This window comes from Pantherophis guttatus, chromosome 4, assembly GCF_059756535.1.
Source record: "Pantherophis guttatus breed Tessera chromosome 4, ASM5975653v1, whole genome shotgun sequence".
Taxonomy (NCBI): Eukaryota; Metazoa; Chordata; class Lepidosauria; order Squamata; family Colubridae; genus Pantherophis; species Pantherophis guttatus.
Window position 1 is genome coordinate 15,151,131 of NC_142066.1, and position 25,912 is coordinate 15,177,042.

General features: G+C 46.2%; 1 protein-coding gene across 2 annotated transcripts; it reads left to right on the plus strand.

Moving 5' to 3' along the window:
- The first annotated feature begins 886 nt into the window (after nucleotides 1-886).
- On the plus strand, nucleotides 887-23,657 carry CLDN15 (claudin 15). Of its 2 annotated transcripts, none has more exons than XM_034441836.3 (5): nucleotides 887-1,326; nucleotides 15,449-15,613; nucleotides 17,110-17,191; nucleotides 19,850-19,960; nucleotides 20,975-23,657. In XM_034441836.3, the coding sequence occupies exons 1-5, from the start codon at nucleotides 1,110-1,112 to the stop codon at nucleotides 21,096-21,098; spliced, it is 699 nt and encodes a 232-aa protein (XP_034297727.2). In that variant the 5' UTR covers nucleotides 887-1,109; the 3' UTR covers nucleotides 21,099-23,657. The 2 variants fall into 2 exon arrangements, with proteins under 2 accessions (XP_034297727.2, XP_060540361.2); XM_060684378.2 differs by lacking the exon at nucleotides 887-1,326 and adding an exon at nucleotides 9,976-10,087.
- The last annotated feature ends 2,255 nt before the right edge of the window (nucleotides 23,658-25,912 follow it).

Sequence of the window (25,912 nt, forward strand, 5' to 3'; positions counted from 1 at the left end):
TCCCAGTGTGGCAGAATATACAGCCTCATGCTACATAACTAAGCTCCGTTTCATGCTGAATAAACTAAATTATTTCTGTATCTTAAATAGAAAACTATCTTACGATAGATTTTTACCCCCAAAGTTTTTTATTAAAATAAATTCGATAAAAATAAAAAAAAATCCGATTTAAATCAAAAAAATCTGATTTTTTTTGATTTTTTTAAAAAAATCATTTTAATTTTTATCCACCCTGATTTTATTCTTTGACGCTCTGCGTCAAAGAGTGAACTCGACCTTCCCACGCCCCCACCCCCGTCCCAAAGTAGGATGGCCACCGGCAAAGCCAGGAGGACAGCACCCACCCCCAATTCAAGCTGTTGGACCCACCTCGCCCCATCATCCACGGCAAGAGCAAGCGCCTCTGCAGGACCTCCCCTCCTCTCCCTCCTCTGCTCTTTCACTTGCAAGCTTTAACAGTAACAGAGTTGGAAGGGACTTTTGGAGGTCATCTAGTCCACCCTCCGCTGACACAGGAGACACGTCCCAGGGATTCGAACCACCCGAAATCTTTCCGGATCGACAAGCTCAGCGTTTTAGCCACAGAGTCACCTTAGCCGGGGCTCGCGGTAGCTAAGACGCTTGAGCTTGCCGATCGAAAAAGGTCGGTGGTTCGAATCCCTAGCACAGATCTCCTGCGTGAGCCAGGGGGGTTGGACTAGATGACTCCCAAAGTCCCTTCCAACTCCGTTACTGTAAGGCAGGCAATCGCTGTGGCCGCCCCCACCCGAGCTTTGGCAGCCGGGGAGAGAAGGGCGCTTTTTTGTAAAAAAAAAAAAAAAAAAAAAAAAAAAAAAAAGCCTTCAAAAAAAAAAAGCCTTTCAAAAAAAAAAAAGCCTTCAAAAAAAAAAAAAAAAAGCAACCTGCCCATTCCCGCTTTAGAAGGTGGACTTCGGGCCGGGCCGGTGACGTCATCCCCCCCTCTCGCCCTTACCTGCTCGTTCGAGTCCCGAGGAAGCCTCGGACGCGCCTCCCGCGGCGGCAGCAGCAGCAAGCAGCAGCAGCTCAGCGCTGGGCTTCGCGCTAATCGCTTGCAAAACTTTCGCCCTCCGCTCTCGCGGCCGCCAACGATGTCGCTCCTGTTGGAGGCGGTGGGTTTCTTCCTGAGCGTCGTCGGCTGGGCCCTGCTGGCCGTCACCCTCTTCAACAGCTACTGGAGGGTCTCTAGCGTCTCGGGCAACGTCATCACCACCTCTACCATCTTCGAGAACCTGTGGCAGAGTTGCGCCACCGACTCCACCGGCGTCTACAACTGCTGGGAGTTCCAATCGCTGCTCGAACTGCCCGGTGAGTTGGTGGGGAGCGATCTCCCTGGGAAGGGTGGAGGTGGAGGGATGAGCGTCGGAAATCCGTCGCTCCCCAACGCCGTCGGGGTTGCAAAAGGGATCTGGGTGGATCGCTTGGCCGGATCCTGATCGTTGATCGCTTGGCCGGATCCTGATCGTTTTTCCCCCTCCCCAGCCGTCGATTGGAGAGAGAGAGAGAGAGAGAGAGAGCAAAGGCGCACCGTTTTCTTGCGATACCCGCGCCCGGAGCTCTATCGAGGGTGGGGTGGGGGTTTGATCCAACTTGATCCCCCAGATCTCGAGCTGGCGGTTCGAATCCCTACTACAGGTCTCCTGCGTGAGCAAGGGGTTGGACTAGATGACCTCCAAAGTCCTTTCCAACTCTTGTTACTGTTACTTTCTGGCTTTGGGACTCCCCCCCCCCCCGCCCTTGGTATCTGAAGTTCCCGGGACCGGCCCTATCCAGAGACTCGGGACCACAATACCCATCATCAGTTGTGTGTGTGTGTGTGGCTGCGCGAGTTGGTCGTCCAGGCGCTCTGGAGCGACCCGGCTTTGGGGAGTCTTTTTTGGGGGGGTCGGTGGGAGACTCCCCCCTCGGTAGCTGGAGTTCTCGGAACCGGCCCTTTCCAGAGACTCGGGACCACAATACCCATCATCCTTGTGTGTGTGTGGCTGCGCGAGTTGGTCGTCTAGGCGCTCTGGAGCGACCCGGCTTTGGGGAGTCTTTTTTGGGGGGGTCGGTGGGAGACTCCCCCCTCGGTAGCTGGAGTTCTCGGAACCGGCCCTTTCCAGAGACTCGAGACCACAATACCCATCATCCTTGTGTGTGTGTGGCTGCGCGAGTTGGTCGTCTAGGCGCTTTGGAGCGAGCCGGCTTTTGGGAGTCTTTTTTTGGTGGGTGGGAGAGTTCCCCGGACCGGCCCTTTCCAGAGACTAGGGACCACAATACCCATCATCAGTTGTGTGTGTGTGGCTGCGTGAGCTGGTCGTCCAAGCTTTGGGGAGTCTTTTTTGGGGGTGTCGGTGGGAGACTCCCCCCTTGGTATCTGGAGTTCCCGGAACCGGCCCTTTCCAGAGACTCGGGACCACAATACCCATCATCCTTGTGTGTGTGTGGCTCCGCGAGTTAGTCGTCCAGGGGAGCTCTGGTCTGGATGGAGCGGGGGGGGGGCGTCCGGGGCTGTTATGGGTTGTGTGAGCCGGCTTCTCTTTTCCTTCGGAAGTTTTCACAGTAACAAGAGTTGAATGGGACCTTAGAGGTCATCTAAACCAACCCCCGGCTCACGCAGGAGACCCGTATTAGGGATTCCAACCCCTGAACTGCCAACCTTTCTGATCGACAAGCTCAGTGTCTAAGTTGTGGGAGCTTCCATCCCTTGTGGAGGCTTTCAAGAAGAGATTGGGCTGGCCTTTTGTCAGAAATGGTGGTAGGTAGGTAGGGTCTCCTGCTTGGGCGAGGAGGGGGGGTTGGACTAGATGACCTTAAAGGTCCCTTCCAACTCTATTAATCTGTACCCCGTCTCTTCCTTCCCCGCTGTACCCCAGTCGCGCTGAATTGTGGGGGGAATTCTGGGAGTTGAAGTCTCCCACGCGTCTTAAAACGTTTTCAAGTTTGAAAAAAAAAAACACCACCGGCTAAACATGCAGCTAACAACAGGTGGCTTCGATACCATTATCAGAAACCCGTATTCCGTCTCCTGCAAAAGCTCTTGCAAAGCAATCGTAGAACAGTCGTTTACCGCTCAATTAACGCGATCGATTCAGAGCGTGCCTCCTTCTTTTAAGGTGCAAACCTGATCCTTCTCCTTGAATCTCTCTGTTAAGGTTTATTATTGCCCCTTGTCCTTTAGCCTGCCTATCTGTGCAACAGGCAGAAAGGCAGCAAAGGTTTTGCTAAGGGACCCAAAGGGAAATTCCCCTTCCATGCCGAGTAGAGTAGAGTAGAGTAGAGTAGAGTAGAGTAGAGTAGAATAGAATAGAATAGAATAGAGTAGAATAGAATAGAATAGAATAGAATAGAATAGAATAGAATAGAATAGAATAGAATAGAATAGAATAGAATAGAATAGAACAGAAAGTTTATTATTTATTTATTGGTTCGATTTATATGCCGCCCTTCTCCGGAGACTCAGGGCGGCTTACAATGCGTTAAGCAATAGCCTTCATACTTTTGTATATACCTGCTTAGTAGGGCTTTCGCCCCCCCCCCCCAGCGGTGTTCTTTTTTTATACAAAGTCACCTTATTTCCCCCATAAACCGGGTCCTCATTTTACCTACCTCAAAAGGATAGAAGGCTGAGTCAACCTTGAGCCTGGTGAGATTTGAACTTGCAGTAATTGCAGGCAGCTGGTGCTACTTAACAGCACTTTAGTCTGCTGCACCACCAAGGCAATAGAATAGAATAGAATAGAATAGAATAGAATAGAATAGAATAGAATTGAATTGAATTGAATTGAATTGAATTGAATTGAATTTTTTATTGGCCAAGTGTGATTGGCACACAAGGAATTTGTCTTGGTGCATATGCTGATCCATAATGCTGATCCATTGGTGCAGACATATTTCTTTGGTCATCTAGAGACAAAGATGTAGAGTAGAGTAGAGTAGAGTAGAGTAGAATAGAATAGAATAGAATAGAATAGAATAGAATAGAATAGAATAGAATAGAATAGAATAGAATTGAATTGAATTGAATTGAATTGAATTGAATTTTTTATTGGCCAAATGTGATTGGGCACACAAGGAATTTGTCTTGATGCATATGCTGATCCATAATGCTGATCCATTGGTGCAGACATATTTCTTTGGTCATCTAGAGACAAAGATGTAGAGTAGAGTAGAGTAGAGTCGAGTAGAATAGAATAGAATAGAATAGAATAGAATAGAATAGAATAGAATAGAATAGAATTGAATTGAATTGAATTGAATTGAATTGAATTGAATTGAATTTTTTATTGGCCAAGTGTGATTGGCACACAAGGAATTTGTCTTGATGCATATGCTGATCCATAATGCTGATCCATTGGTGCAGACATATTTCTTTGGTCATCTAGAGACAAAGATGTAGAGTAGAGTAGAGTAGAGTAGAGTAGAGTAGAGTAGAATAAAGAATAGAATAGAATAGAATAGAATAGAATAGAATAGAATAGAATAGAATAGAATAGAATAGAATAGAATAGAATAACAGAGTTGGAAGGGACCTTGGAGGTCTTCTAGTCTAACCCCCTGCTTAGGCAGGAAACCCTACACCACTTCAGACAAATGGTTATCCAATCTCATTTTAAAAACTTCCAGTGTTGGAGCATTCACAACTTCTGGAGGGAAGTTGTTCCACTGATTTAATTGTTCTAACTTTTAGGAAATTTCTCCTTAGTTCTAGGTTGCTTCTCTCCTTGATTAGTTTCCACCCATTGCTTCTTGTCCTGCCTTCAGGTGCTTTGGAGAATAGCTTGGCTCCCTCTTCTTTGTGGCAACCCCTGAGATATTGGAAGACTGCTCTCATGTCTCCCCTAGTCCTTCTTTTCATTAAACTAGACATACCCAGTTCCTGCAACCGTTTCTTCATGTTTCAGCCTCCAATCCCACTAATCATCTTCGTTGCTCTTCTCTGAAACTCTTTCTAGAGTCTCATGACGCTTGATTTTATTTTATTTCATTGGTCCAGAATTAATTTTCCGCGCCAAGCTCAACTTTTTTAAAAAATCAGGCAAGATATTTCTTAAAGGCTTAAAATAGCATTTTCCCGTGGCTGCCAGCAATCCATACATCCCTCCTGCTTTGTTTTCCCACGGAGCCAGCAGGGGGCAGCAACGAGCAATTATCTGATGGTCGATAGGGGAAGAAAAAAAAACCCAATTAAGATCAGAATAACTGTAAACATATTTTTGGCTATAATTAGTCGTTCTCGATGCCAGCCAAGGCTATATTTTAGGCTGATATCCTGGTTAGTTGTTTGCGGAACCAATCGCCGAGGTTCAAAAAAAAAAAAAAAAAAAAAGGCTGCGGGTAAAATTGTGAAATTCTCACCCGCCGTTGCCAACTTTGCAACTTTGCATGGACGATTGGCCTTCTGGCTTTCGCACAAATGCGGGGGGGAAAAAAATGCAGTCAGTTCAGTTTCGCCTAAGTGTGTTATTTGAACTTTAGCCAGTCTGGTTGGTAAACCATAGCTTGATGATTTAGCATCTCTTGTGAAGCCCGGCACACCACGGTCAAAGCCATCGGTGACGAAATACGGGTCGTCCTCGGCTTACGACCAAAATTTCTGTTGCTAAGCGAGACAGCGGTTAAAAGTGTGTTTTGTCTCATTTTTTACAACCTTGCTTGCCGCACCGTTGTTCAGTGAATCGCTGCGGGGGTTACCTTTAGTGAGACGGTTGTTAAGTGAATCTGACTTTGCCGGTTAGAAGGGAATCACGTGATTTTGGGACACTGCAACCCCGTCGTAAAGATGAGTCCGTTGCCAAGAATCTGAATTTTGATCACATGACCATAGGGCCGCTCGAATGGTCATAAGTGTGAAAAACGGGCTTAAGTCAATTTTTTTCAGTGCCGTTGTCCCTTCTTTAAATGAATTGTTGTAACTCAAGGACTACCTGTACGGTGAAGTCACCCAGAGAATAGGTAGCTGTTTGTGGAATGTAAATGCAATCGGCATGATAACTTGTTATGCGTTTAGTGATCAAAACAAGCAGATAAAATGTTCCGAGGTCCTGAAAAGTGAATGGTGTGAAAATCAGGGTTAACATCAGGGGTGAAATCTAAAATTTGTTACTACCGGTTCTGTGGGCGTAGCTTGGTGAGGGGGGGTGTAATGTGATTGGGTGGGCGTGGCCAACTTTTTTTTTTTTTTTTACTTTTAAAAGCATTTTTTCTACAACCTTAAGAGGTTGCAGAAAAAAAATGCTTTTAGAAGCTTCTGACGATCAGGCAAGTCAGCTGGGATTGCCAGAGGCTTTTAAAAGCATTTTTTTTTCCTACAACCTCTTTGACTGAAGAGGTTGCAGAAAAAAATGCTTTGAAAAGCCTCTGACGATCCCAGCTGAGTCGCGCAATCATCATCAGAGGCTTTTTAAAAAAAACTTTTAAAAGCATTTTTTTCGGCTGAAGAGGTTGTAGAAAAAATGCTTTTAAAAGTAAAAAAAACCAGCCTCTGATGATTGCACGGCTCAGCTGGGCATGGTGGGGAGGGGGCACAAGGATTTTTGCTACCGGTTCCACCCGCCGCCATCGCTACCGGATCGAGTAATCTGGTCCGAACCGGGAGCATTTCACCCGTGGTTAACATGGACTAACCTTTGCAAAAAGCTCTCTTGACATCATTAAAGGAGGAGAGCCATGTTAGTCTTTAGTTGTACAAAAAAAAAATCAAGGAGTTGGGAAGCACCTGTTTAGACTGCAGAGAGTCCTTGACTTACAACAATTCATTTAGAGGCCGTTCAAAGTTACGACGTCAATGAAAAATGGGACTTGTGGCCGTTTCTCACATTTACGGTCCGTTGCAGCAATCACCGTGGTCACGGAATCAAAATTCAGAGGCTTGGCCACTGTCTTGTATTTACGACGGTTGCAGTGTCCCGGGGTCATGCGATCACTTTTTGCGACCTTCTGATAAGTCAATGGGGAAGCCAGGTTCACTTAACATCCATGTGGCTAACTTGACGATGGCAAGCGATTCACTTAACAACTGTGGCAAGAAAGGTCCTAAAATGGGGCAAAATCCACTTCACAAATGTCTCGCTTAGCGACAGAAAATTTTGGGCTCAGATGTGGCTGTAAGTCAAGAACACAACCTGTAATATGTTTTATGAGAAGGCAAATGTTTTTTGTGAAATGCCGCTTGCTTCCTCATAGGGGTTGGACTGGATGACCTCCAAGGCTCCTTCCAACTCCGTTAACCTGTTAAATCAATCAAATACGTAGAATGTCTAGTCCTCACAAAAGTCGGAAAAAGTGCTTAGCTGACTCTTTAGCTGGTCATTAAAATTTGACCCAAGAGATGTCTGCATGTAAATTTTGTAGCCTGAAGGTTCAAACCAGAGGTGAAATCCAGCAGGTTCTGACAGGTTCTGGCGAACCGGTAGCGGAAATTTTGAGTAGTTCGAAGAATCGGCAAATGCCACCTCTGGCTGGCCCCAGAAGGGGGTGGGAATGGAGATTTTGCAATATCCTTCCCCCAGGAGTGGGGAGAGAATGGGGATTTTGCAATATCCTTCCCCTGCCATGCCCACCAAGCCACGCCCACCAAGCCACGCCCACAGAACCGGTAGTAAAAAAATTTGGATTTCACCACTGGTTCAAACTGATATAAGCAGTCCTCAACAACCATACATTTAGTGTGATTCAAAAAAGTTGACGATTGTTTTTCACACTTACGTCCCTTTGCAGCATCCCCCCATGGTCACATGATCAAAATTTGGACGTTTGGAAATTGGCACGTATTTATGACGGTTGCAGCGATCCCCTTCTGCGACCTTCTGACAAGCAAAGTCAACGGGGAAGCCAGATTCATTCAACAGCCTTCTTACTAACATAACAAATGCAGCAATTCACTTACCGTATTTTTCGGACTATAAGACGCACTTCCCCCCGCCAAAAAAAAAGTGGGTGGAAATGTCGGTGTGTCTTATAGACCGAATATGGCCCTGTTTTTGGCTTCCCGAAACTCCCCTCCCACATGTCATGTTTTTGTCAAAGATGCACAGAGGGTTTGGGTGGCCTGCAGAGTGCTCCTGGGGGCCGGGGAAGGAAAAAATGGGACATGTGGGGAGTTTGTGAGGCCAAAAATGGGCCCACTTTTTCACAAAAATGGGATGTGCAGAGGGTTTGGGTGGCCTGCAGAGTGCTCCTGGGGGCTGGGGAAGGAAAAAATGGGACATGTGGGGAGTTTGTGAGGCCAAAAACGGGCCCGTTTTTCACTAAAATGGGACGTGCAGAGGGTTTGGGTGGCCTGCAGAATGCTCCTGGGGGCTGAGGAGGGCAAAAATGGGGAGTTTTGAAGGCCCAAAACAGCCCCGTTTTCCCACGAAAATGGGACATGCAGAGGGATTGGGTGGCTTGCAGAGTGCTCCTGGGGGCCAGGGAAGGAAAAAATGGGACATGTGGGGAGTTTGTGAGGCCAAAAACGGGCCTGTTTTTCACTAAAATGGGACGTGCAGAGGGTTTGGGTGGCCTGCAGAGTGCTCCTGAGGGCCGGGGAGGGCAAAAATGGGACGCGTAGAGAGTTTCGGAGGCCAAAAATGGGCTCGCTTTTCCACAAAAATGGGATGTGCAGAGGGATTGGGTGGCCTGCAGAGTGCTCCTGGGGGCTGAGGAGGGCAAAAACTGGACGCGCAGAGGCCAAAAACTATTTTTTTTCTTTTTTTCCTCTTCAAAATCTAGGTGCGTCTTATACTCCAGTGCGTCTTATAGTCTGAAAAATACGGTAACCACTGTGGTAAGCAAGGTCATAAAATGGAGCTAAACTCACTCAGCAACTGTCTCGCTTAGCAACGGAAATGTTAGAATCAATTGTGGTCGTAAGTCGAGGACCACCTCTGAGGTAGCACTCCATCCTCTGACGTTTTGTTGCAAATCTTAGGGTTTCTTCCTTGCTCCTGTTCAAGATCTCTTTCAAAGTCCCAAAGGTTTTTTTTTTTTTTTTCAGGAGGCAACTGGACTTTTCTGGGTTTTTTTCTTTGAGGACGCTTCGCTTTTCATCCAAGAAGCTTCTTCAGCTCTGACTAGATGGTTGGGAAATGGAAGGATTTATACTCTTTGCAGACGGCTGGTCATTTGCATCCTTTTTAGACAGTCGTTGAGGCCCCTTGGAGGTCTGCCTGTGTCCTCAGGGTCACCTGAGTAGTGCAAATCTTCCTGTAGGCTGCAATTTTTCTCTGGAAATCCGTACTCCCACACCCAGAGTTGGGCTGTTGGGGGTTCGCAGGGGTTCGGGAGAGCCTCTAGCTAAGATTCTATGCAATTCGGAGAACCCCCAAACCCCACTCCCGGCTGGCCCCACCCACCCCTCCTAGGAGTCCCCATGTGGCCTGTTTTGGATGCAGGTAAATGCAGGGCACTCACAGAGACTTGGGGAGGCCTACCAGAAGTTCAGATAGGCCAGAAACGGGCCTGTTTCCGCCTCCAGAGCCTGGGGAGGCCGTTTTTGCCCTCCCGGAAGCTTGAGAAAAGCCTCCAGAGCCTGGGGAGGGCAAAAATTCCCCTTCCCCGCCGTGGTACAGGAGACCGACTAGGCCACGCCCACCATGGCCACGCCCACCCAGCAACCGGACAGAGAACCCCTTGCTAACATTTTTGAAGCCCACCCCTGCCCACCCCATTCGAACCGCCATGTAATCTCTTTCAAAGCGTTGCTCCGTTGCTCGGATGAAAATGCCACCGCCTCCCCCCCCCTGTTCGCCAGTCTCTGTCCGAGACCAATTTGCGACAAGGAAGGGAAGACATTGGACGGGGCGAGGCGGAGAGGATTCCGCCTAGGACAGAAGATGGAACAACTTGGCCTGAGACCATCCCCTGTTCAAAGTGCAGCTGGGATGGAACGCAAGGAAATAGCCCCGTTTCTCCTTGCTTCCTGGTTAATATTTGTTGCTACGCCTCTGCCAAAACAATAAAGCCTTTTGTTGGGATGTTCTCCTGCCACAAAGAGGCAGGACCCAAGTTGAAATGACGAGGCGATCTCCGAGGACAAAAGATCAAGAGGTTTCCCCTTCCCCGGTGTCCATCACCTTCCAAGTGCAAAGAGATGCCTTCACTCCTTGGGGTACGTGTCAGGGGGGGTCTTTATAACCAGACAAACCTTGAATGCTGGCTTCATCACCTGGAAAGACGAAGAAGAACCCTTCTTCCCACCTGAAGAGCTGGGAGTGAGTAGAGGACTGCCGTGTCAAGTTTAGTGGTCTAGTGGTTAAGGCGCTAGGTTAGAAGGTAGGAGACTGTGATTTCAAGTGCTTCGTTGGTCATAAAAGCCAAATTTGGGCCAGTCACCAGGAGACAGGGAGTTCTGGTCCCCTCTTAGTCATCTGGGGGGACTTTGGGCCGATCACTAGGAGACTGGGAGTTCTGGTCCCCTCTCAGTGAGCTGGGTGACTTTGGACCAATCACCAGAAGACTGGAAGTTCTAGTTCCCTCTCAGTCAGCTGGGTGACTTTGGACTAATCACAGGAGGCTGAGAGTTCTAGTCCCCTCTTAGTCATCTGGGAGGACTTTGGGCCGATCACCAGGAGACTGGGAGTTCTGGTCCCCTCTTAGTCAGCTGGGTGACTTTGGGCCAATTACCAGGAGACTGGGAGTTCTAGTCCCCTCTCAGTCAGCTGGGTGACTTTGGACCAATCACAGGAGGCTGGGAGTTCTAGTCCCCTCTTAGTCATCTGGGGGGACTTTGGGCCGATCACCAGGAGACTGGGAGTTCTGGTTCCCTCTTAGTCAGCTGGGTGACTTTGGGCCGATTACCAGGAGACTGGAAATTCTAGTCTCTTCCTAGTCAGCTGGGTGACTTTGAGCCAATCATCAGGAGACTGTGAGTTCTAGTCCCACCCTAACTATGAAAATCAGCTGGATGAATTTGGGCCAGTCCTTCCCTCTCAGCCCAACTCACTTCACAAGGTGGTTGTTGTGGGCAAAAGAGGAGGAGTCTTTGGTCTTTACTCTGGCTTGAGCGATTTGTAAAGTAATAAAAGTGCGATAAAAGAAATAAACAAACAATAAACATTTTTCTTCTCCTTCCGAGTGACTGTGGCAGCTTATACCTGCATTTCTCTATACCCGTTTTCCCCAACTTAGTGTCCTGCCAATATGCTCTGGACTGCAAACCTCATTATCCCCAGCCAGCGGTGGCTTCCACATAGTCTTACCACCGGTTCACTGTGTGCACGGACCCTTGCTTCGCTCGCGCACCCCTTCCACACATGTGCCCGGCCTCGAAAACGTGGTTAAGTACGACAGCATTACGTCTGGGCGGATCGCCGCTACCAGTTTGCCGAAACCGATCCGAACCGGCTGAATCTCACCTCTGTTCCCATGGGAATTTGGATAGGCGAGACCTCCATGTTGGGAGCATTTCAGGTGGTGGCTAGCCGGCTGCATGCTTGTTTGTTTTTTTAAGGAACTTAACATTCGGGGTCAATTGCATAAGTTAGCCATTTGTCCAGGGATTGCTGTGGGGTCAATCTAAGCTGTTGCTTAGAAGGATCTTATTTTGTTTCTGGGTGAAAGAAGAAGGAATGTCAATGCAGTTTGAGACCATTGACAGAAGAAAACAAACAGGGCCTTTTTTTCGGAGGGCGGAGTTTATTTGCTCAGCAGATAAGTCAAGGATATTATCAACATTGACCGAAAGGTACCTCTTTATAAAAATAAACATTTGGGTTGAGCACATGGGTGATGAATTGTTTTGGCAAGGACCAAAGTTTTTCCGCCATTTTGCGGTCAGCTTCAATCTGCCATCAACTCTACTGGGCCTGCTTTGTTGTCGCTCGATATAAATCCATCCAGTCATCCTGAAATGTAAATGTTTGTCTCAGCAGTTAGTTGAGTCAACCGTGGTTGAATTTAGCCAACTGAGGCTAACTCGATTTTTCTGTTGGGAAAACCTGTTTGAAAAACAGGCCTTGATTTACCACCGTTCGTTTTGCAAATGGTTCGGAGTTCCGTAAATACGAGCCAGCCGTGTGCTTCAGCTGCCCAAAAAAGCCAACACAGTCCTGGGCTGCATTTTTTTTTCTTTTTAATTTGATTTATATGCCGCCCTTCTCCGGAGACTCAGGGCGGCTTACAATGCGTTAAGCAATAGCCTTCATACTTTTGTATATTTTATACAAAGTCACCTTATTGCCCCCACAAACTGGGTCCTCAATTTACCTACCTTAGAAAGGATGGAAGGGCTGAGTCAACCTTGAGCCTGGCAAGATTCGAACTTACTTTAATTGCAGACAGCTGGTGTTAAATTACAGTGCTTTAATCTGCAGAGCTATCCAGGCATTAACAGAGGGACAGAATCAAGATCGCGTATAATATTAATACCACTTTGTAAGGCCTTGGTGAGGCCATGCTTGGAAATCTGCATCCAGTTTTGGTCGCCACGATGTAAAAAAGATGTGGAGACTCTAGAAAGAGTGCAGAGAAGAGCAACAAAGATGATTAGGGGTGTAGAGGTTAAAACATACGAAAAATGTTTGCTGGAATTGGTTTTGTCTATTCCATTGACGGCTAACCCTTTTCTTATCGTGTGCTGAAAGAGTGCGCATGTGTTGGCACCCATAATGCAATGCGCCCCCCCCCCGCGCCAGTGGTGGGATTCAAAAATTTCTGCTACCGGTTCTGTGGGCAGGGCTTGGTGGGCGTGGCAGGGGAAGGATACTGTAAAATCTCCATTCCCACCCCACTCCAGGAGAAGGTTACTGCAAAATCCCCATTTCCTCCCGATCAGCTGGGACTCAGGAGGCAGAGAAAAGATGGGGGCGGGGCCAGTCAGAGGTTGTATTTACCGGTTCTCCGAACTACTCAAAATTTCCGCTACCGGTTCTCCAGAACTGGACAGAACCTGCTGAATAGCACCTCTGCCCTGTGCATGCGTGCACACACACACACATTCTCCTCCTGCCCCCGCGTATGTGTGCGTGACTCCCCCCTGCCCCCCTGTTTTTGGCATAGCAGGCCTCCCTGCAGCCTCCTGGGCCCAAAAATGGGCCATGGGGGGGGCTCGCCGCATCCCCCCACACTCCCTGCCCCCCGTTTATGCGTGCCCCCCTGCGCATGGGCACACATCTCCCGCATGCGCCCCGCCCCCTGCAAACCCCAAAAATCAGCTGGCCAGCAGGAGGCACATGCACGCATACATGGTGGAGCTGAGCTGAGCGACGGTTTGTGTGCCCACAGAGAGCTGTGGCACACCTGCCATAGGTTCGCCATCACGGGTCTAGTCTAACAAAAAGAAGGACTAGGGATTACATGAAAGCAGTGTTACCAATATTTGAGGGGCTGCCACAAAGAAGAGGGAGTCAAGCTGTTCTCCAAAGCACTTGAAGGCAGGACAAGAAGCAATGGACGGAAATTAATCAAGGAGAGAAGCAACTTAGAACTAAGGAGAAATTTCCTGACCGTGAGAACAATTAACCAGTGGAACAACTTGCCTCCAGAAGTTGTAAATGCTTCAACAGTGAAAGTTTTTAAGAACCATTTGTCTGATTTGGTACAGGGTTTTCCTGCCTGAGCAGAGGGTTGGACTAGATCCTTCCAAATCTGTTATTCTGTTTCAGTGGCACTGAATAAAGTGACTTATAACTGATCCTCGCACTTATGACTGTCGCGACATGATCAGAGTTTGGGCACTTGGCAACTGGCATTGATTTATGATATTTGCATAAATCCTGAGATCATGTGATTTCCCCCTTTGCTATCTTCTCAGTTGGCTTCCAACAAGCCAAGTCAACGGGGAAAGCTGGATTTGCTGAACAACCACATGAATTCCTTAACAACCATGATATAAAGGTTGTAAAATCAGGTGCGGCTCACTTAATAACCACTCCATTGCTCAGCAATGGAGATTCTGGCTCCAACTGTGGTCATAATTTGGGGACTACCTCCGTTACCCAAAATTATTTCAAAGACGTCCTCTTGCTTGAAAATGCAATTATCGTTCAATTATACCGTATTCTATAGTAGTATTATGAGGTCAGCTCACAATACCAATTAAATTCTAGGCAGATTTTTTAATCTGCAGCTACAAATCCTGTTTATATAATGATTAGAGCGGGTATATTGTTCCTAAAACTAGGATGGTGGCTACAATATATAAAATATATTTATATTATCTATGTATCTATGTATCTATGTATCTATCTATCTATCTATCTATCTATCTATCTATCTATCTATCATTTATCCCTATCTTCTATCATCTATCTGTCTATCTATCTATCTACGTGTGTGTCTATCTATCTATCTATCTATCTATCTATCTATCTATCATCTATCTCTCTATCTCTCTATGTATCTACCTACCTACCTACCTACCTACCTACCTATCTATCATCTATCTATCTATCTATCTATCTATCTATCTATCTATCTATCTATCATTTATCTTCTATCTATCTATCTATCTATCTATCATTTATCTTCTATCTATCTATCTATCTATCTATCTATCTATCTTTCTATCATTTATCTTCTATCTATCATCTATCATCTATCTATTTATCTATCTATCTTCTATCTTCTATCTATCTATCTATCTTCTATCTATCATTTATCTATCATCTATCTATCATCTATCTATCTATCTTCTATCTATCATCTATCTATCTATCTATCTATCTATCTATCTATCTATCTTCTCTCTTCTATCTATCATTTATCTATCATCTATCTATTATCTATCTATCTTCTGTCTATCACCTATCTATCTTCTGTCTATCACCTATCTATCTATCTATCTATCTATCTATCTATCTATCTATCTATATCTATCTATCTATCTATCTATCTATCTATCTATCTATCTATCTATCTATCTTCTATCTATCATCTATCTATCCATTTATCTATTTATCTTCTATCTATCACCTATCTATCTATCTATCTATCTATCTATCTATCTATCTATCTATCATCTATCTGCCATCATCCTAGTTTTAGAGACAATATACCTGCTCTAATCATTATATAAAAAGGATTTGTAGATGCAGATTAAAAAATCTGCCTAGTACAGGGGGGTCAAATTCAAGGCCCGGGGGCTGCATCCGGCTGATGGGGTACTTAGATCTGGCCCGCAAGGCCACCCTGGAAACAGCGAAGGACCAGTCTGGGCTGTTTCTGTCAGTGAAAACGGGCTTCCGAGCTCCATTCTCGGGTGCCACGGCCTCCTGCAACCCTCTGCCAGTGAAAACGTTGAGCTACCACAGGCGTCCCCGACACGAGTGACGTCAAGCTGGCCACACCCATCCTGGCCACACACACACCCAGCCCACCGAGGTCAAACACAACCCTGATGCGGCCCTCAATGAAGTCGAGTTTGACACCCCTGGCCTAGAAAATATCTCTCTAAAATAAAAACATGTTACTTTTTAAAAGCCAGTGGAAACAGCTGCACTCACTATTCTCCTTTGTCTTGTCTCCCCTGTAGCATATCTACAAGCTTCGCGGGCCCTCATGATCACTGCGCTGGTCCTGGGTTTCTTAGCGATTATGAGCAGCATGCTGGGCTTACAGTGCACCAAAGTGGCCGAAAACAACCCCAATGCGAAAGCCAAGTTGGCGGTCATGGGAGGCAGTTTGTTCATCCTGGCTGGTAAGCTTTCTTCTGTACAGATAGTCCTCGACTGACGAGCACAACGCTGTCCCCAAATTTCTCCTCACTAAGGGAAACATTGGTTAAGTGCGTTTTGGCCCCATTGTACGACTTTTCCTGACCCCGTTGTAAAGTGAATCATTGCATATGTTAAGTTGGCGACATGGTGATTAGGTGAATCTGGATTCTCCCTTGACTTTGCTTGTCCAAAGGTCGCTAAAGGGGATCACGTGATACCCTTTATTATTTGATTCAATTTGTGTATTACTTGATTCAATTTGTACAGCTGCACATTTGTGAGTCTTCTTCCAAATGAAGGCATTGTCCTTCTCTCTAGATCAGGGGTGTCAAACTCAAGGCCCGGGGGCCGGGATTTGGCCCATGGGGGGCTTAGATCTGGCCTGTGGGCCCGCCCTGGAAACAGCAAAGGACTGGCCCGCGGTGCGGCCCTCTGCCAGCAAAAATGGAGCTTGGGAGGGTCATGTGGATCCCCCCCAAGGCTCCGTTTTTGGCCATGATGGCTTCCTGCAACCCTTTGCCAGTGAAAATGGAGCCCGGATGGGCCGTCGCGGCTGAAAACAGAGCCTTGATAAGTGACGTTGAGCTGGCCACGCTCCCTGGCCACACCACGCCCCCCCCCAGGTCAAACACAGTCCTGATGCAGGCCTCAATTACCGTATTTTTCAGAGTGTAAGACGCACCTTAGTTTTTGGCCTCTGCCTACCAGGTATTCATCTGGCTAGCATCCATAGCCTGGTCAGCTTCAGCACATTAGTTTGCTGGTTGTGAGCGTGCGCGCATTGGGGCTGATAAGCAGCTTCAGCACAGCTGAACGTCGGAGGGAGCTCCAGTGAGTAAAGCAGGTGAAGCGCAGAAGCGGTAATACAAGGCAGCAGCTGTTCCAGGTTGCAATTTTGGGCTCTGCGCCTCATGTTTTCAGCCTCCAAACGCTCCGTTTGAGAGCCGTTCAAGGCTTCAGAGATTGCCAAAGCACATCGCCGCCAATTGCCGCCCGAAAATGCAACACACAGAAGCCAAAAATGGGGCCTGCGGAGACCTAAAATGCGATGTGCAGAGGCTGAAAATGCAGAGGCAGCGATGTGCTTTGGCGATCCCCGTAGCCTTGAACGGCTCTCAAACGGAACGTTTGGAGGCTGAAAACGCGGGGCGCGGAGCCCAAAAATGTAAGCCATTGTCTGTGGCAATCTCTGCAGCCAGGAAGAGGACACGCGGAGGCCGAAGGGTGGGGGCCGGCGGGTGGTCGGGGCTACATTCAGAGTATAAGATGCACTCAAATTTTCAACCTCTTTTAGGGGGGGAAAGTGTGTCTTATACGCCAAAAAATATGGTAAATTGAGTTTACACCCCTGCTGTAGATGATCCTTTGGCCCTCCAGCTATCGGGTTTCCCAAAAAGCAAATCCTGACAATCCACTTATCGGTTCACCCCAAAGCTATTTCTCACCCCAAATATCTTTTTTCAATCTCCCTATTCAGGTCTTTGCGGGATGGTGACCGTTTCATGGTACGCCTTCAATATCACCCGGGATTTTTTTAACCCGCTGTTTGTTGGGACAAAGTAAGTATCCAACAGGTGGATCCATATTCTTTTTTTTTTTTTTTCTCGGCATATCCTGGGTCTAAGGCTGAAAAAAGAAAATGGCAGGAGGGACCATTTATTGATTTATATATTATTTGTATGCCGCCGTTGAGCAGCCTGGTGGCCTAGTGGTAAAAATGCTTGCATTCCATTCAGAAGGTTGAAAGTTAGCTGAAGGTTAGTTGAAGGTTGACTAGGTAGTGGCAGATGTTTCTCTCCTAGGGCCCAAAGAAAAAATATCTACTGTGATCTCCATGTAGCCATCAGGAAGGGGATAAGAGCCTTGGTAGTACAGGTTTAAGGCACCCTGTTATTAAGCTGGTTATTAAGACCAGCTGCCTGCAATTACTGCAGGGTTCGAATCTCGCCAAGGCTCAAGGTTGACTCAGCCTTCCATCCTTTCTAAGGTAGGTGAAATGAGGACCCAGTTTGTGGGGGCAATAAGCTGACTTTGTATAAATATACAAAAGGATGAAGGCTATTGCTGAGCACATTGTAAGCCGCCCTGAGTCTTCGGAAAAGGGCGGCATATAAATCAAATTAAAAATAAAAAAAATAAATAAAAAATCTGTCCAGTAAACGCTCAGCTCTAACCATTCACCACAACTCTAGCCTGAATTAAGGAATTACAGGGTTGTAAAAAGGGAGTTTTATTTATATCCCCACCTTTATTATTTTTTCAAATAATGCAAGGTGGAAAACATTTAGAGCCTTGGTGGCGCAGCAGTCTAAAGTGCTGTTAAGTAACACCAGCTGCCTGCAATTACTGCAAGTTCAAATCTCACCAGGCTCAAGGTTGACTCAGCCTTCCATCCTTTCAAGGTAGGTAAAATGAGGACCCAGATTGTGGGGGCAATAAGCTGACTTTGGATAAAAAAGAATACCGCTTGGGGGGCCCCAAAAGCCCTACTAAGCAGGTATATACAAAAAGTATGAAGGCTATTGCTTAACGCATTGTAAGCTGCCCTGAGTCTCCAGAGAAGGGCGGCATATAAATCGAACCAATAAAATAAATAAATACAATAAATAAATATCCAACACACCTTCCTTCTCCTATTTCCTCCACAATGCCAACCCGGTGAGGTGAGCTGGGAGAAAGAGGGACTGGCCCAAGGTCACCCAAGTGGCTTTCCTGCCTAAGGTGAGACTAGAACTCACTGTCTCCCTCTATAGAATAGAATAGAATAGAAAATATGGAATGGAGTGGAGTGGAGTGGAGTGGAGTTGAATAGAGTAGAACAGAACAGAACAGAACAGAACAGAATAGAATAGAAAATATGGAATGGAATGGAATGGAATGGAATAGAGTGTAGTAGAATGGAATGGAATGGAGTAGAGTAGAGTAGAGTAGAGTAGAGTAGAGTAGAGTAGAATGAGTATTTTACTCTACTCTAGTAGAATAGAGTAGAATAGAATAGAACAGAATACAGAAGAGAGTAGAGTAGAAGAGAAGAGAAGAGAGAATAGAAGAGAGTAGACTAGAATAGAGAACAGAGTAGAGTAGGTTAGAATAGAGTAGAGTTGAATAGAATAGAGTAGAACATAACATAACATAACATAACATAACATAACATAACATAACAGAACAGAACAGAACAGAACAGAACAGAACAGAACAGAACAACAGAATAGAATTCTTTATTGGCCAAGTGTGATTGGACACACAAGGAATTTCTCTCCGGTGCATAACCTCTCAGTGTAAATACAAACAACAAAGTGATACGTCATAGATCATAAATCATAAGATACAATCATCAATCATAAGAGACAAATGGCAATTGAGAAATCATAATATACCAACAGGAAAAGGTAGTAGGAAATATGGGACGATGAGAAAGATAAGAAGAATGACAAGGATAATAGCAATACAGCCCTACTACATGGGTAAATATCTTTAGGACTAAGACAATGCTGTAGGACTTACCGTGTTTCCCCCAAAATAAGACCCTGTCTTATATTTTTTTGAACTCTGAAATAGGCGCTTGGCCTTATTGCCATGCACTCAAAAGCCCGATTGGGCTTATTATCAGGGAATGTCTTATTTTGGGGGAAACAGGGTAGGTGTTCAGCAGTGATGGCATGGGAGAAATTATGTCTAAGTTGTTTTGGCATGCAATGTCCTATAGTCGGCATCTTAATCTTAATGAGCCCAATATGAAGGATTTTTAACAATTTCTTGCTCCTACTGCAGAAGGTTGAAACAGATTGTTCGGATTCTTTTTTTTTTTTCCTGATGAGATGGAATAATTAAACAATTGATTAATGTTGCCTTTGGATCTCAAGTTAAGTTCCTACTTAAAGATGTTGCTTGCTAGGAGACTTTTGAGCCAATCCTTCTGACTCACCCTTCCGGATAGAGAGGGGTTAAAACCAGAGGTGGGATTGAGCCGGTTCTATCCGGTTCAAGCGAACCGGTAGTGGCAACTGTGAGAGACTACATCCACCCGCTCGGATGTAATGCGCGAGCACTGTGCGTGCGCGGAAGGGCGCGCTCACATTTGCAAACCGGTAGGGAAGGTAAGTGAATCCCACCTCTGGTTAAAACCCCTCCCATAGATCCAGAAAAGTGAATTGTCAATGCATCAATCAATCAACCAACGAGCCCACCAATCAATTACACCCCTTTTGTTTATTCAGATACGAAATTGGACCTGCCTTATATCTAGGCTGGAGTGCTTCCTTGCTGGTGATCATCGGAGGCTGCTTCCTATTCAGTTCCTGTCGGAACAACCCATCCCAGGACAACAGGTGAGAGAGAGAGAGAGAGCAGGGCCGCCGTGCCAAATACAGGTAGTCCTCGATTTATGCCCACAGTCGAGCCCGACATTTCTGTGGTTGAGTGGATTTTGCCCCAATTTACCACCTGTTTTGTCACAGTTGTTAAGTGAATCACTGGAGTTGTTAAGTTAGTAACGTGGCTGCTAAGTGAATCAGGCTTCCCTAGTGACTTTTTGTTCTGACCCAGCTCCCCAAACACGACAAACCCTCTGAAGTTAACTTAAAGATTCCTTTATTAGGGGTGCCTGCAGCCCAGGCAAAAAGTTTCGCTCTCACCGCAGGCTAACAAGTCCATCCGTCCGGGAGATGAATAATTGTCTGCCCAGAGCTAGGGGGGGGCTTCGCTAGCAGCAGTGACTCTTCCGTCCCAAGGATCGGCCCATAGATTTCCACTGCTCTCCTCTCCTCTGCCTTCTGCACATCCGTGCGTCAGGCACTAGACCCAGCTGTTCCTCCTCTTCCTCATCAGCCACCTCCAGACCTGGGGGCTGTTGACTCTCCATCTGAGGGCTGACAGATGGCCCAGGCTCCACCTCTGTCTCTCTCTCTCTCTCTCTGCCAGCTCCATTCCCTCTTCCCCCTCGGAGCTCTCAGGCTTCCTTGACACTGACCCTGACTCCCACGCCTCCTCCTCCTCCGATTCGGCTGCTGGAGGGCCCGGCGGCCGACAAGCCACAATCCTTTTCCTTGTTAGAAGGTCACAAAAAAAAAGGGATCACGTGACACCCCCCCCCCCCCCCGGGACACTGCGACGATCATAAATATGAGTCAGTTGCCAAACTGACTGAATTTTGATCACACGAACATGGGGATGCCGCAACAACCATCAGTATGAAAAACGGGTCACAGCTTAAGTCCCTTTTTTCCAGCGCGGTTATAATTTTGAACGGTCACTAAACCAAGATGTTGTAAGTCAAGGACTACCTGTACTTTTCTGAAATCTTATTGAATCCAAAGACTGACATCTCCCTCTTCTGCTCCTAGCTACACGTATCCCTACAAAGCTCCCAAGGTTGGCATGGCAGCTCACAACCCCTCGGTCTCTCATCCGCGCAGAGAGTCCAACACCAGCAGTAACGGCCAGTATGGTAAGAATGCCTATGTCTAACCTGGGAAATGGTGGATCAGGACATCCCATCGTTTTGGATGCTTCCCTGGGAACGCAGAAGGCCAAAGACTCTTCCAAAATTGACCCGACCCGTACCAAGGAAGAACTATTTTTTATCCTTCGGTTTCGGACTTTCTTACATCGTGAGGATGCTCTGAACCTAAAGATGGACTGAAGGCATGTTTCTGGATCTGATCCTGGCCAATGCCACATTGGGCAAATTTATTTATTGCCAAGAAGTGTATAGTGGACTTTTAATATACATATATATATGTATCTATATAGGTATTCAGCAAGGATGGAGATTGCTTCTCAGATTTTTGATGCCTGTTGTTCAGAAGAATTGATGTTGCCACTGACCGGGATTGAAACTCACGTTAAATCACCTCCTGTGGTTTGTCACTCAAGGGGAGACATGAATGTACTGTGTGTGTGAGACAACTGATCCATGCTTGGAGGATATCACAACTGGAGGCCTACTCCTAATTCACAATTCTAAAATAATCCTAATAGTGTGGAGATTAAACCTCCCAATTGGGTGTATAGGTTTCCCTCAAGTCAACACTCCTAACCGATACATTAACCTTTTTAGGGGAAAATGGAAGTCAACCGTTGGATCGAATGAGACTGTTATTACGATTGCCTAAAAAAAAAATCTCCTCAGCACTGGAGCCAAGCATCCAGGAAGACCTTAAATTTTGAAAAACATGCCATGTTCACAACCCTAGCAACTTTATGTTGTGTGGACTTCAGTTTCCAGAATAGCTGACTGGGGGAATTCTGGGAGCTGAAGTCCAGACATCTTAAAGTTGTCACGGTTGAGACGCATTGGGGATATGGCTTATTCTGATTCGTTGTCTTCTGAGAATTGACTGTCCTGTGTTGGAGAGCTTCAACCTATGGATATTGTGGTAACCGACCTTTCCCCAAAAAGTAACGTTCAGGATGGAGTTTAGCAGCCGGTCATCTGCTAACTCCATGTATCTGGAGAGCAAGTTTGAAATCTTTAGAAGAAAAATGGACCTGGGTAATTGGTTTCTGTTTCTTCAAGGACAGGGCAGGGGTGAAATCCAGCAGGTTCTGACAGGTTCTGGAGAACCGGTAGCAGAAATTTTGAGCAGTTCGGAGAAGCAGTAGTGGAAATTTTGAGTAGTTCGGAGAACCAGTAGTGGAAATTTTGAGCAAATTCGGAGAAGCGGTAGCGGAAATTTTGAGCAGTTCGGAGAGCCTGGATAGCTCAACAGACTAAAAGCCTGTTATTAACATTCAGCTGTCTGCAATTATTGCAAGTTCGAATCTCCCCAGGCTCAAGGTTGACTCAGCCTTCCATCCTTTCTAAGGTAGGTAAATTGAGGACCCAGTTTGTGGGGGCAATAAGCTGACTTTGTATAAAATATACAAAAGTATGAAGGCTATTGCTTAACGCATTGTAAGCCACCCTGAGTCTCCGGAGAAGGGCGGCATATAAATCTAATTAAAAAAAAAAAACACGGTAGCAGAAATTTCGAGTAGTTCGGAGAACTGGCAAAAACCACCTCTGGCTGGCCCCAGAGTGGGGTGGGAATGGAGATTTTGCAGTATCCTTCCCCTGGAGTGGGGAGGGAATGGGGATTTTACAGTATCATTCCCCTGGAGTGGGGTGGAAATGGAGATTTTGCAGTATCCTTCCCCTGCCACGCCCACCAAGTCACACCCATAGAACCGGTAGTAAAAAAAATTGGATTTCACCACTGGGACAGGGATGTCAAACACAAGGCCCGTGGGCCGGATCTGGCCTGCGAGGTGGTCGGATCCAGCTTGCGGGGCCATCCTGGAAAATTTGAGGGGCCGGCCTGTGTCGCTTCAGCCCGGTCTACCCAATGCGAAGAGGCAACATCGGGTCAGCCGTTTGGGGGAGTGGCGTTAAGCTGGCCAGGCCCACCCAGTTGGCCACACCCACCTAGTTGGCCACGCCACCCCTGAGGTCAACCACAGCCCTAATGCGGCCCTCAATGAAATTGAGTTTGACACCCTTGTTCAAGAAGGAAATGAAAGTACAGTCAAGAGAAAGAGGGAATCCTTCCCATTCTGAGATCTGACAGACTTTCAAATACTTCATAGGTTTCTTAATTAACCCTTAACAACTTAAGACATGGGGACTTCCACTCCCAGAATTCCCTACCCAGAGGGATTCTGGGAATTGAAGTCCACCCATCTTCAACGGTACAGCTTGAGAAACGCTGGTTTATAGGATTCATCCTTTAGATTTATTATTGCACAAGAAAGTTAAGAAGGAAGCAGAACAGGAGTTTTAGCTATTTATTTTTGGGCTAAGTACTGATCAAATGGAAGAAACTGAGCAAAGAGTGATCTGGCTTCCTTCCTACCTGCCCAAGAATTGGAACGACACGAGGACATTTTGAACGGTGTCGCGTCTTGGAACCACAAGCTTCTCCTTCCTGCCCGGCTGGCTGCTGTGGAGTACAACTCAAAAAGTTTATTGTCGTATGTTTTTAAAAAAGAAAGAAGTAAACATGTCTGTGACCTGTTTTGTATAAAGACACACTGTTTGCAACTGCAGTGCCCAACGTTGGGTTGTCGTCTTTGGAATTGCAACATGGAAAGTCGGAAAGGGTGGGAGGGGAGGGGGAACAGGGGTGAAATGCTACCGGTTCGCATGGTTCGGGCAAACCGGCAGTAAAAAAAAAGCTACCGGTTCGTCTGAACTGGTATTTCCGACGATCAGCTGTGCCGCACGATTTATATTCGCTAGAAAGCAGAAAATCTAGAAATCTAAATTGCGTGACACAGCTGTTCCCCCCCACTGTTCTACTTACCTTAAGCCTCCTTCTGCCGTGCAAAGCGTGCGTTTGGTGTGCACAGCGTGTTTAGTGTGCACTGTGCATGTGTGTGCAGCATGCATTTGGCGCACACAGTGCGTGCATGTACGTGCAGCGTCCATTTGACGCGCACCCCACATGTGCGGGCAGCAAACTGGTGGCAAACGGCGGAGGATTTCACTTCTGGAGGGGAGATCAGTCAATTAATCTTATTGAATTAAATGATCTAATCAGCTGGGGAGGGGTTGCTCAGGGGAGCACCCGTGCATTTCAACCTCATCTCTGGTTTGAGCCCGGCCATATCACATTTATATATCACTTCATAGTGCTTGACAGCACTAAGTGGTTCACAAAGCCAGCCTATTGCTCCCAACCATCTGGATCCTCGTTTTTTACCGACTTCGGAAGGATGCAAGGCTGAATTAGCTTTAATCTGGCCAGGATCGAACTCCTGGCTGTGTGCAGAGTTAGTCTGCAATACTTACTGCATTCTAACCACAGCTCTTGCAATCCAGCATCCGTAAAAAGATTTTACTAAATCTATGTGCTTCTCGTTTACACATAAATTCTCCTGGTTGAGGATTTGAACTAGGAGTGGTGAGACCCGAGTTCTAATCTACCATTAGCCAGAGAAGAACCCCTGGTTAGCTTTAGATCAGTCACATTGAACCGGTCTGCCCAGTCTATACTTGGTTTTATTTGTTATGGGGAGAAACAAGCCTGTAGTACAGTGGACTAAAGCACTGTGATTAACAACTGCTGCTTGCAATTACTGCAAGTTCAAATCTCCCCAGGCTCAAGGTTGACTCAGCCTTCCATCCTTTCAAAGGTAGGTGATATGAGGACCCAGATTGTGGGGGCAATAAGATGACTTTGTATAAATATACAAAAGTATGAAGGCTATTGCTTAACGCATTGTAAGCCACCCTGAGTCTCCGGAGAAGGGCGGCATATAAATTAAATATAATATAAGGGCGGCATATAAATATAAATTTAATTTTTAATTAAAATTAAAAAAAAAATCGGAAGAGACAACACAGCCTTGAATTCTGGAACACAAGCCAGCATGTAAATTTCCATGTTGTCCTTGAGTTAGGACCATATTTGGGGCCAGGATTCATTGCTAAGCCAAGGCGGCTGCTAAGAAAGTCACATCTGATTTTACAACTGTTTTGGCCATAGTTCTTAAGCAAACCACTGCAGTCCTTAAATGAATCACATGGTTAAGCAAATCCAGCTTCCCACATTGGACTTTGCTTGCTGGAAACAGGTTGGAAATGACAGTCACATAACGTCAGGATGCTGCAATTATTATAAATACAAGTAGTCCTTGACTTACAACAGTTCACTTTAGTGACCGTCTGAAGTTACAGCGGCATTGAAAAATGTGGCTTATGACTGGTTTTTTGCACTTACGACCGCTGCAGCATCCCCATAGTCACGTGACGAAAATTCAGATGCTTGCCAACTGACTCCCTATTTATGACGATTGCAGTATTCTGGGCTGATGTCGTGTACCTTTTGACAAGCAAAGTCAATGGGGAAGCCAGATTCACTTAACAACCATGTTACTAACTTAACAAACTGAACACCCGTAGCAAGCAAAGTTGTAAACTGTTACTAACTTAACAACTGAAAACTGGTGGCAAGAAAAGTCATAAAATGGGGAGAAAAAAAAACACCTCACTTAACAAATGTCTCACTTGGCCACTGAAATTTTGGGCTCAATTGTGGTCGTACGTCGAGGACTACCTGTACTTGTCAGTGGCCAAATGCATGAATTTTGGATCACGTGCCTGTAGGGATGCTACAAGAGTTGTGTGAGGACTAATAGTAAGTCACTTTTTTCCATACCGCTGTTACTTTGAGCGGTTGTTAAACTAATTATTGTAAATCAAGGATTACCGCATTTTTTGGAGTATAAGATGCTCCAGAGTATAAAACACACCTTAGTTTTTGAGGAGGAAAATAGGAAAAAAATATCTGCCTCTGCCT

Coding starts and splice junctions, on each gene's coding strand:
- CLDN15 (XM_034441836.3), top strand. CDS start 1,110: ATGTCGCTCCTGTTGGAGGCGGTGGGTTTCTTCCTGAGCGTCGTCGGC. Junction 15,614..17,109: donor CAGTTTGTTCATCCTGGCTG/GTAAGCTTTCTT, acceptor CTCCCTATTCAG/GTCTTTGCGGGATGGTGACC. Junction 17,192..19,849: donor CCGCTGTTTGTTGGGACAAA/GTAAGTATCCAA, acceptor TTGTTTATTCAG/ATACGAAATTGGACCTGCCT.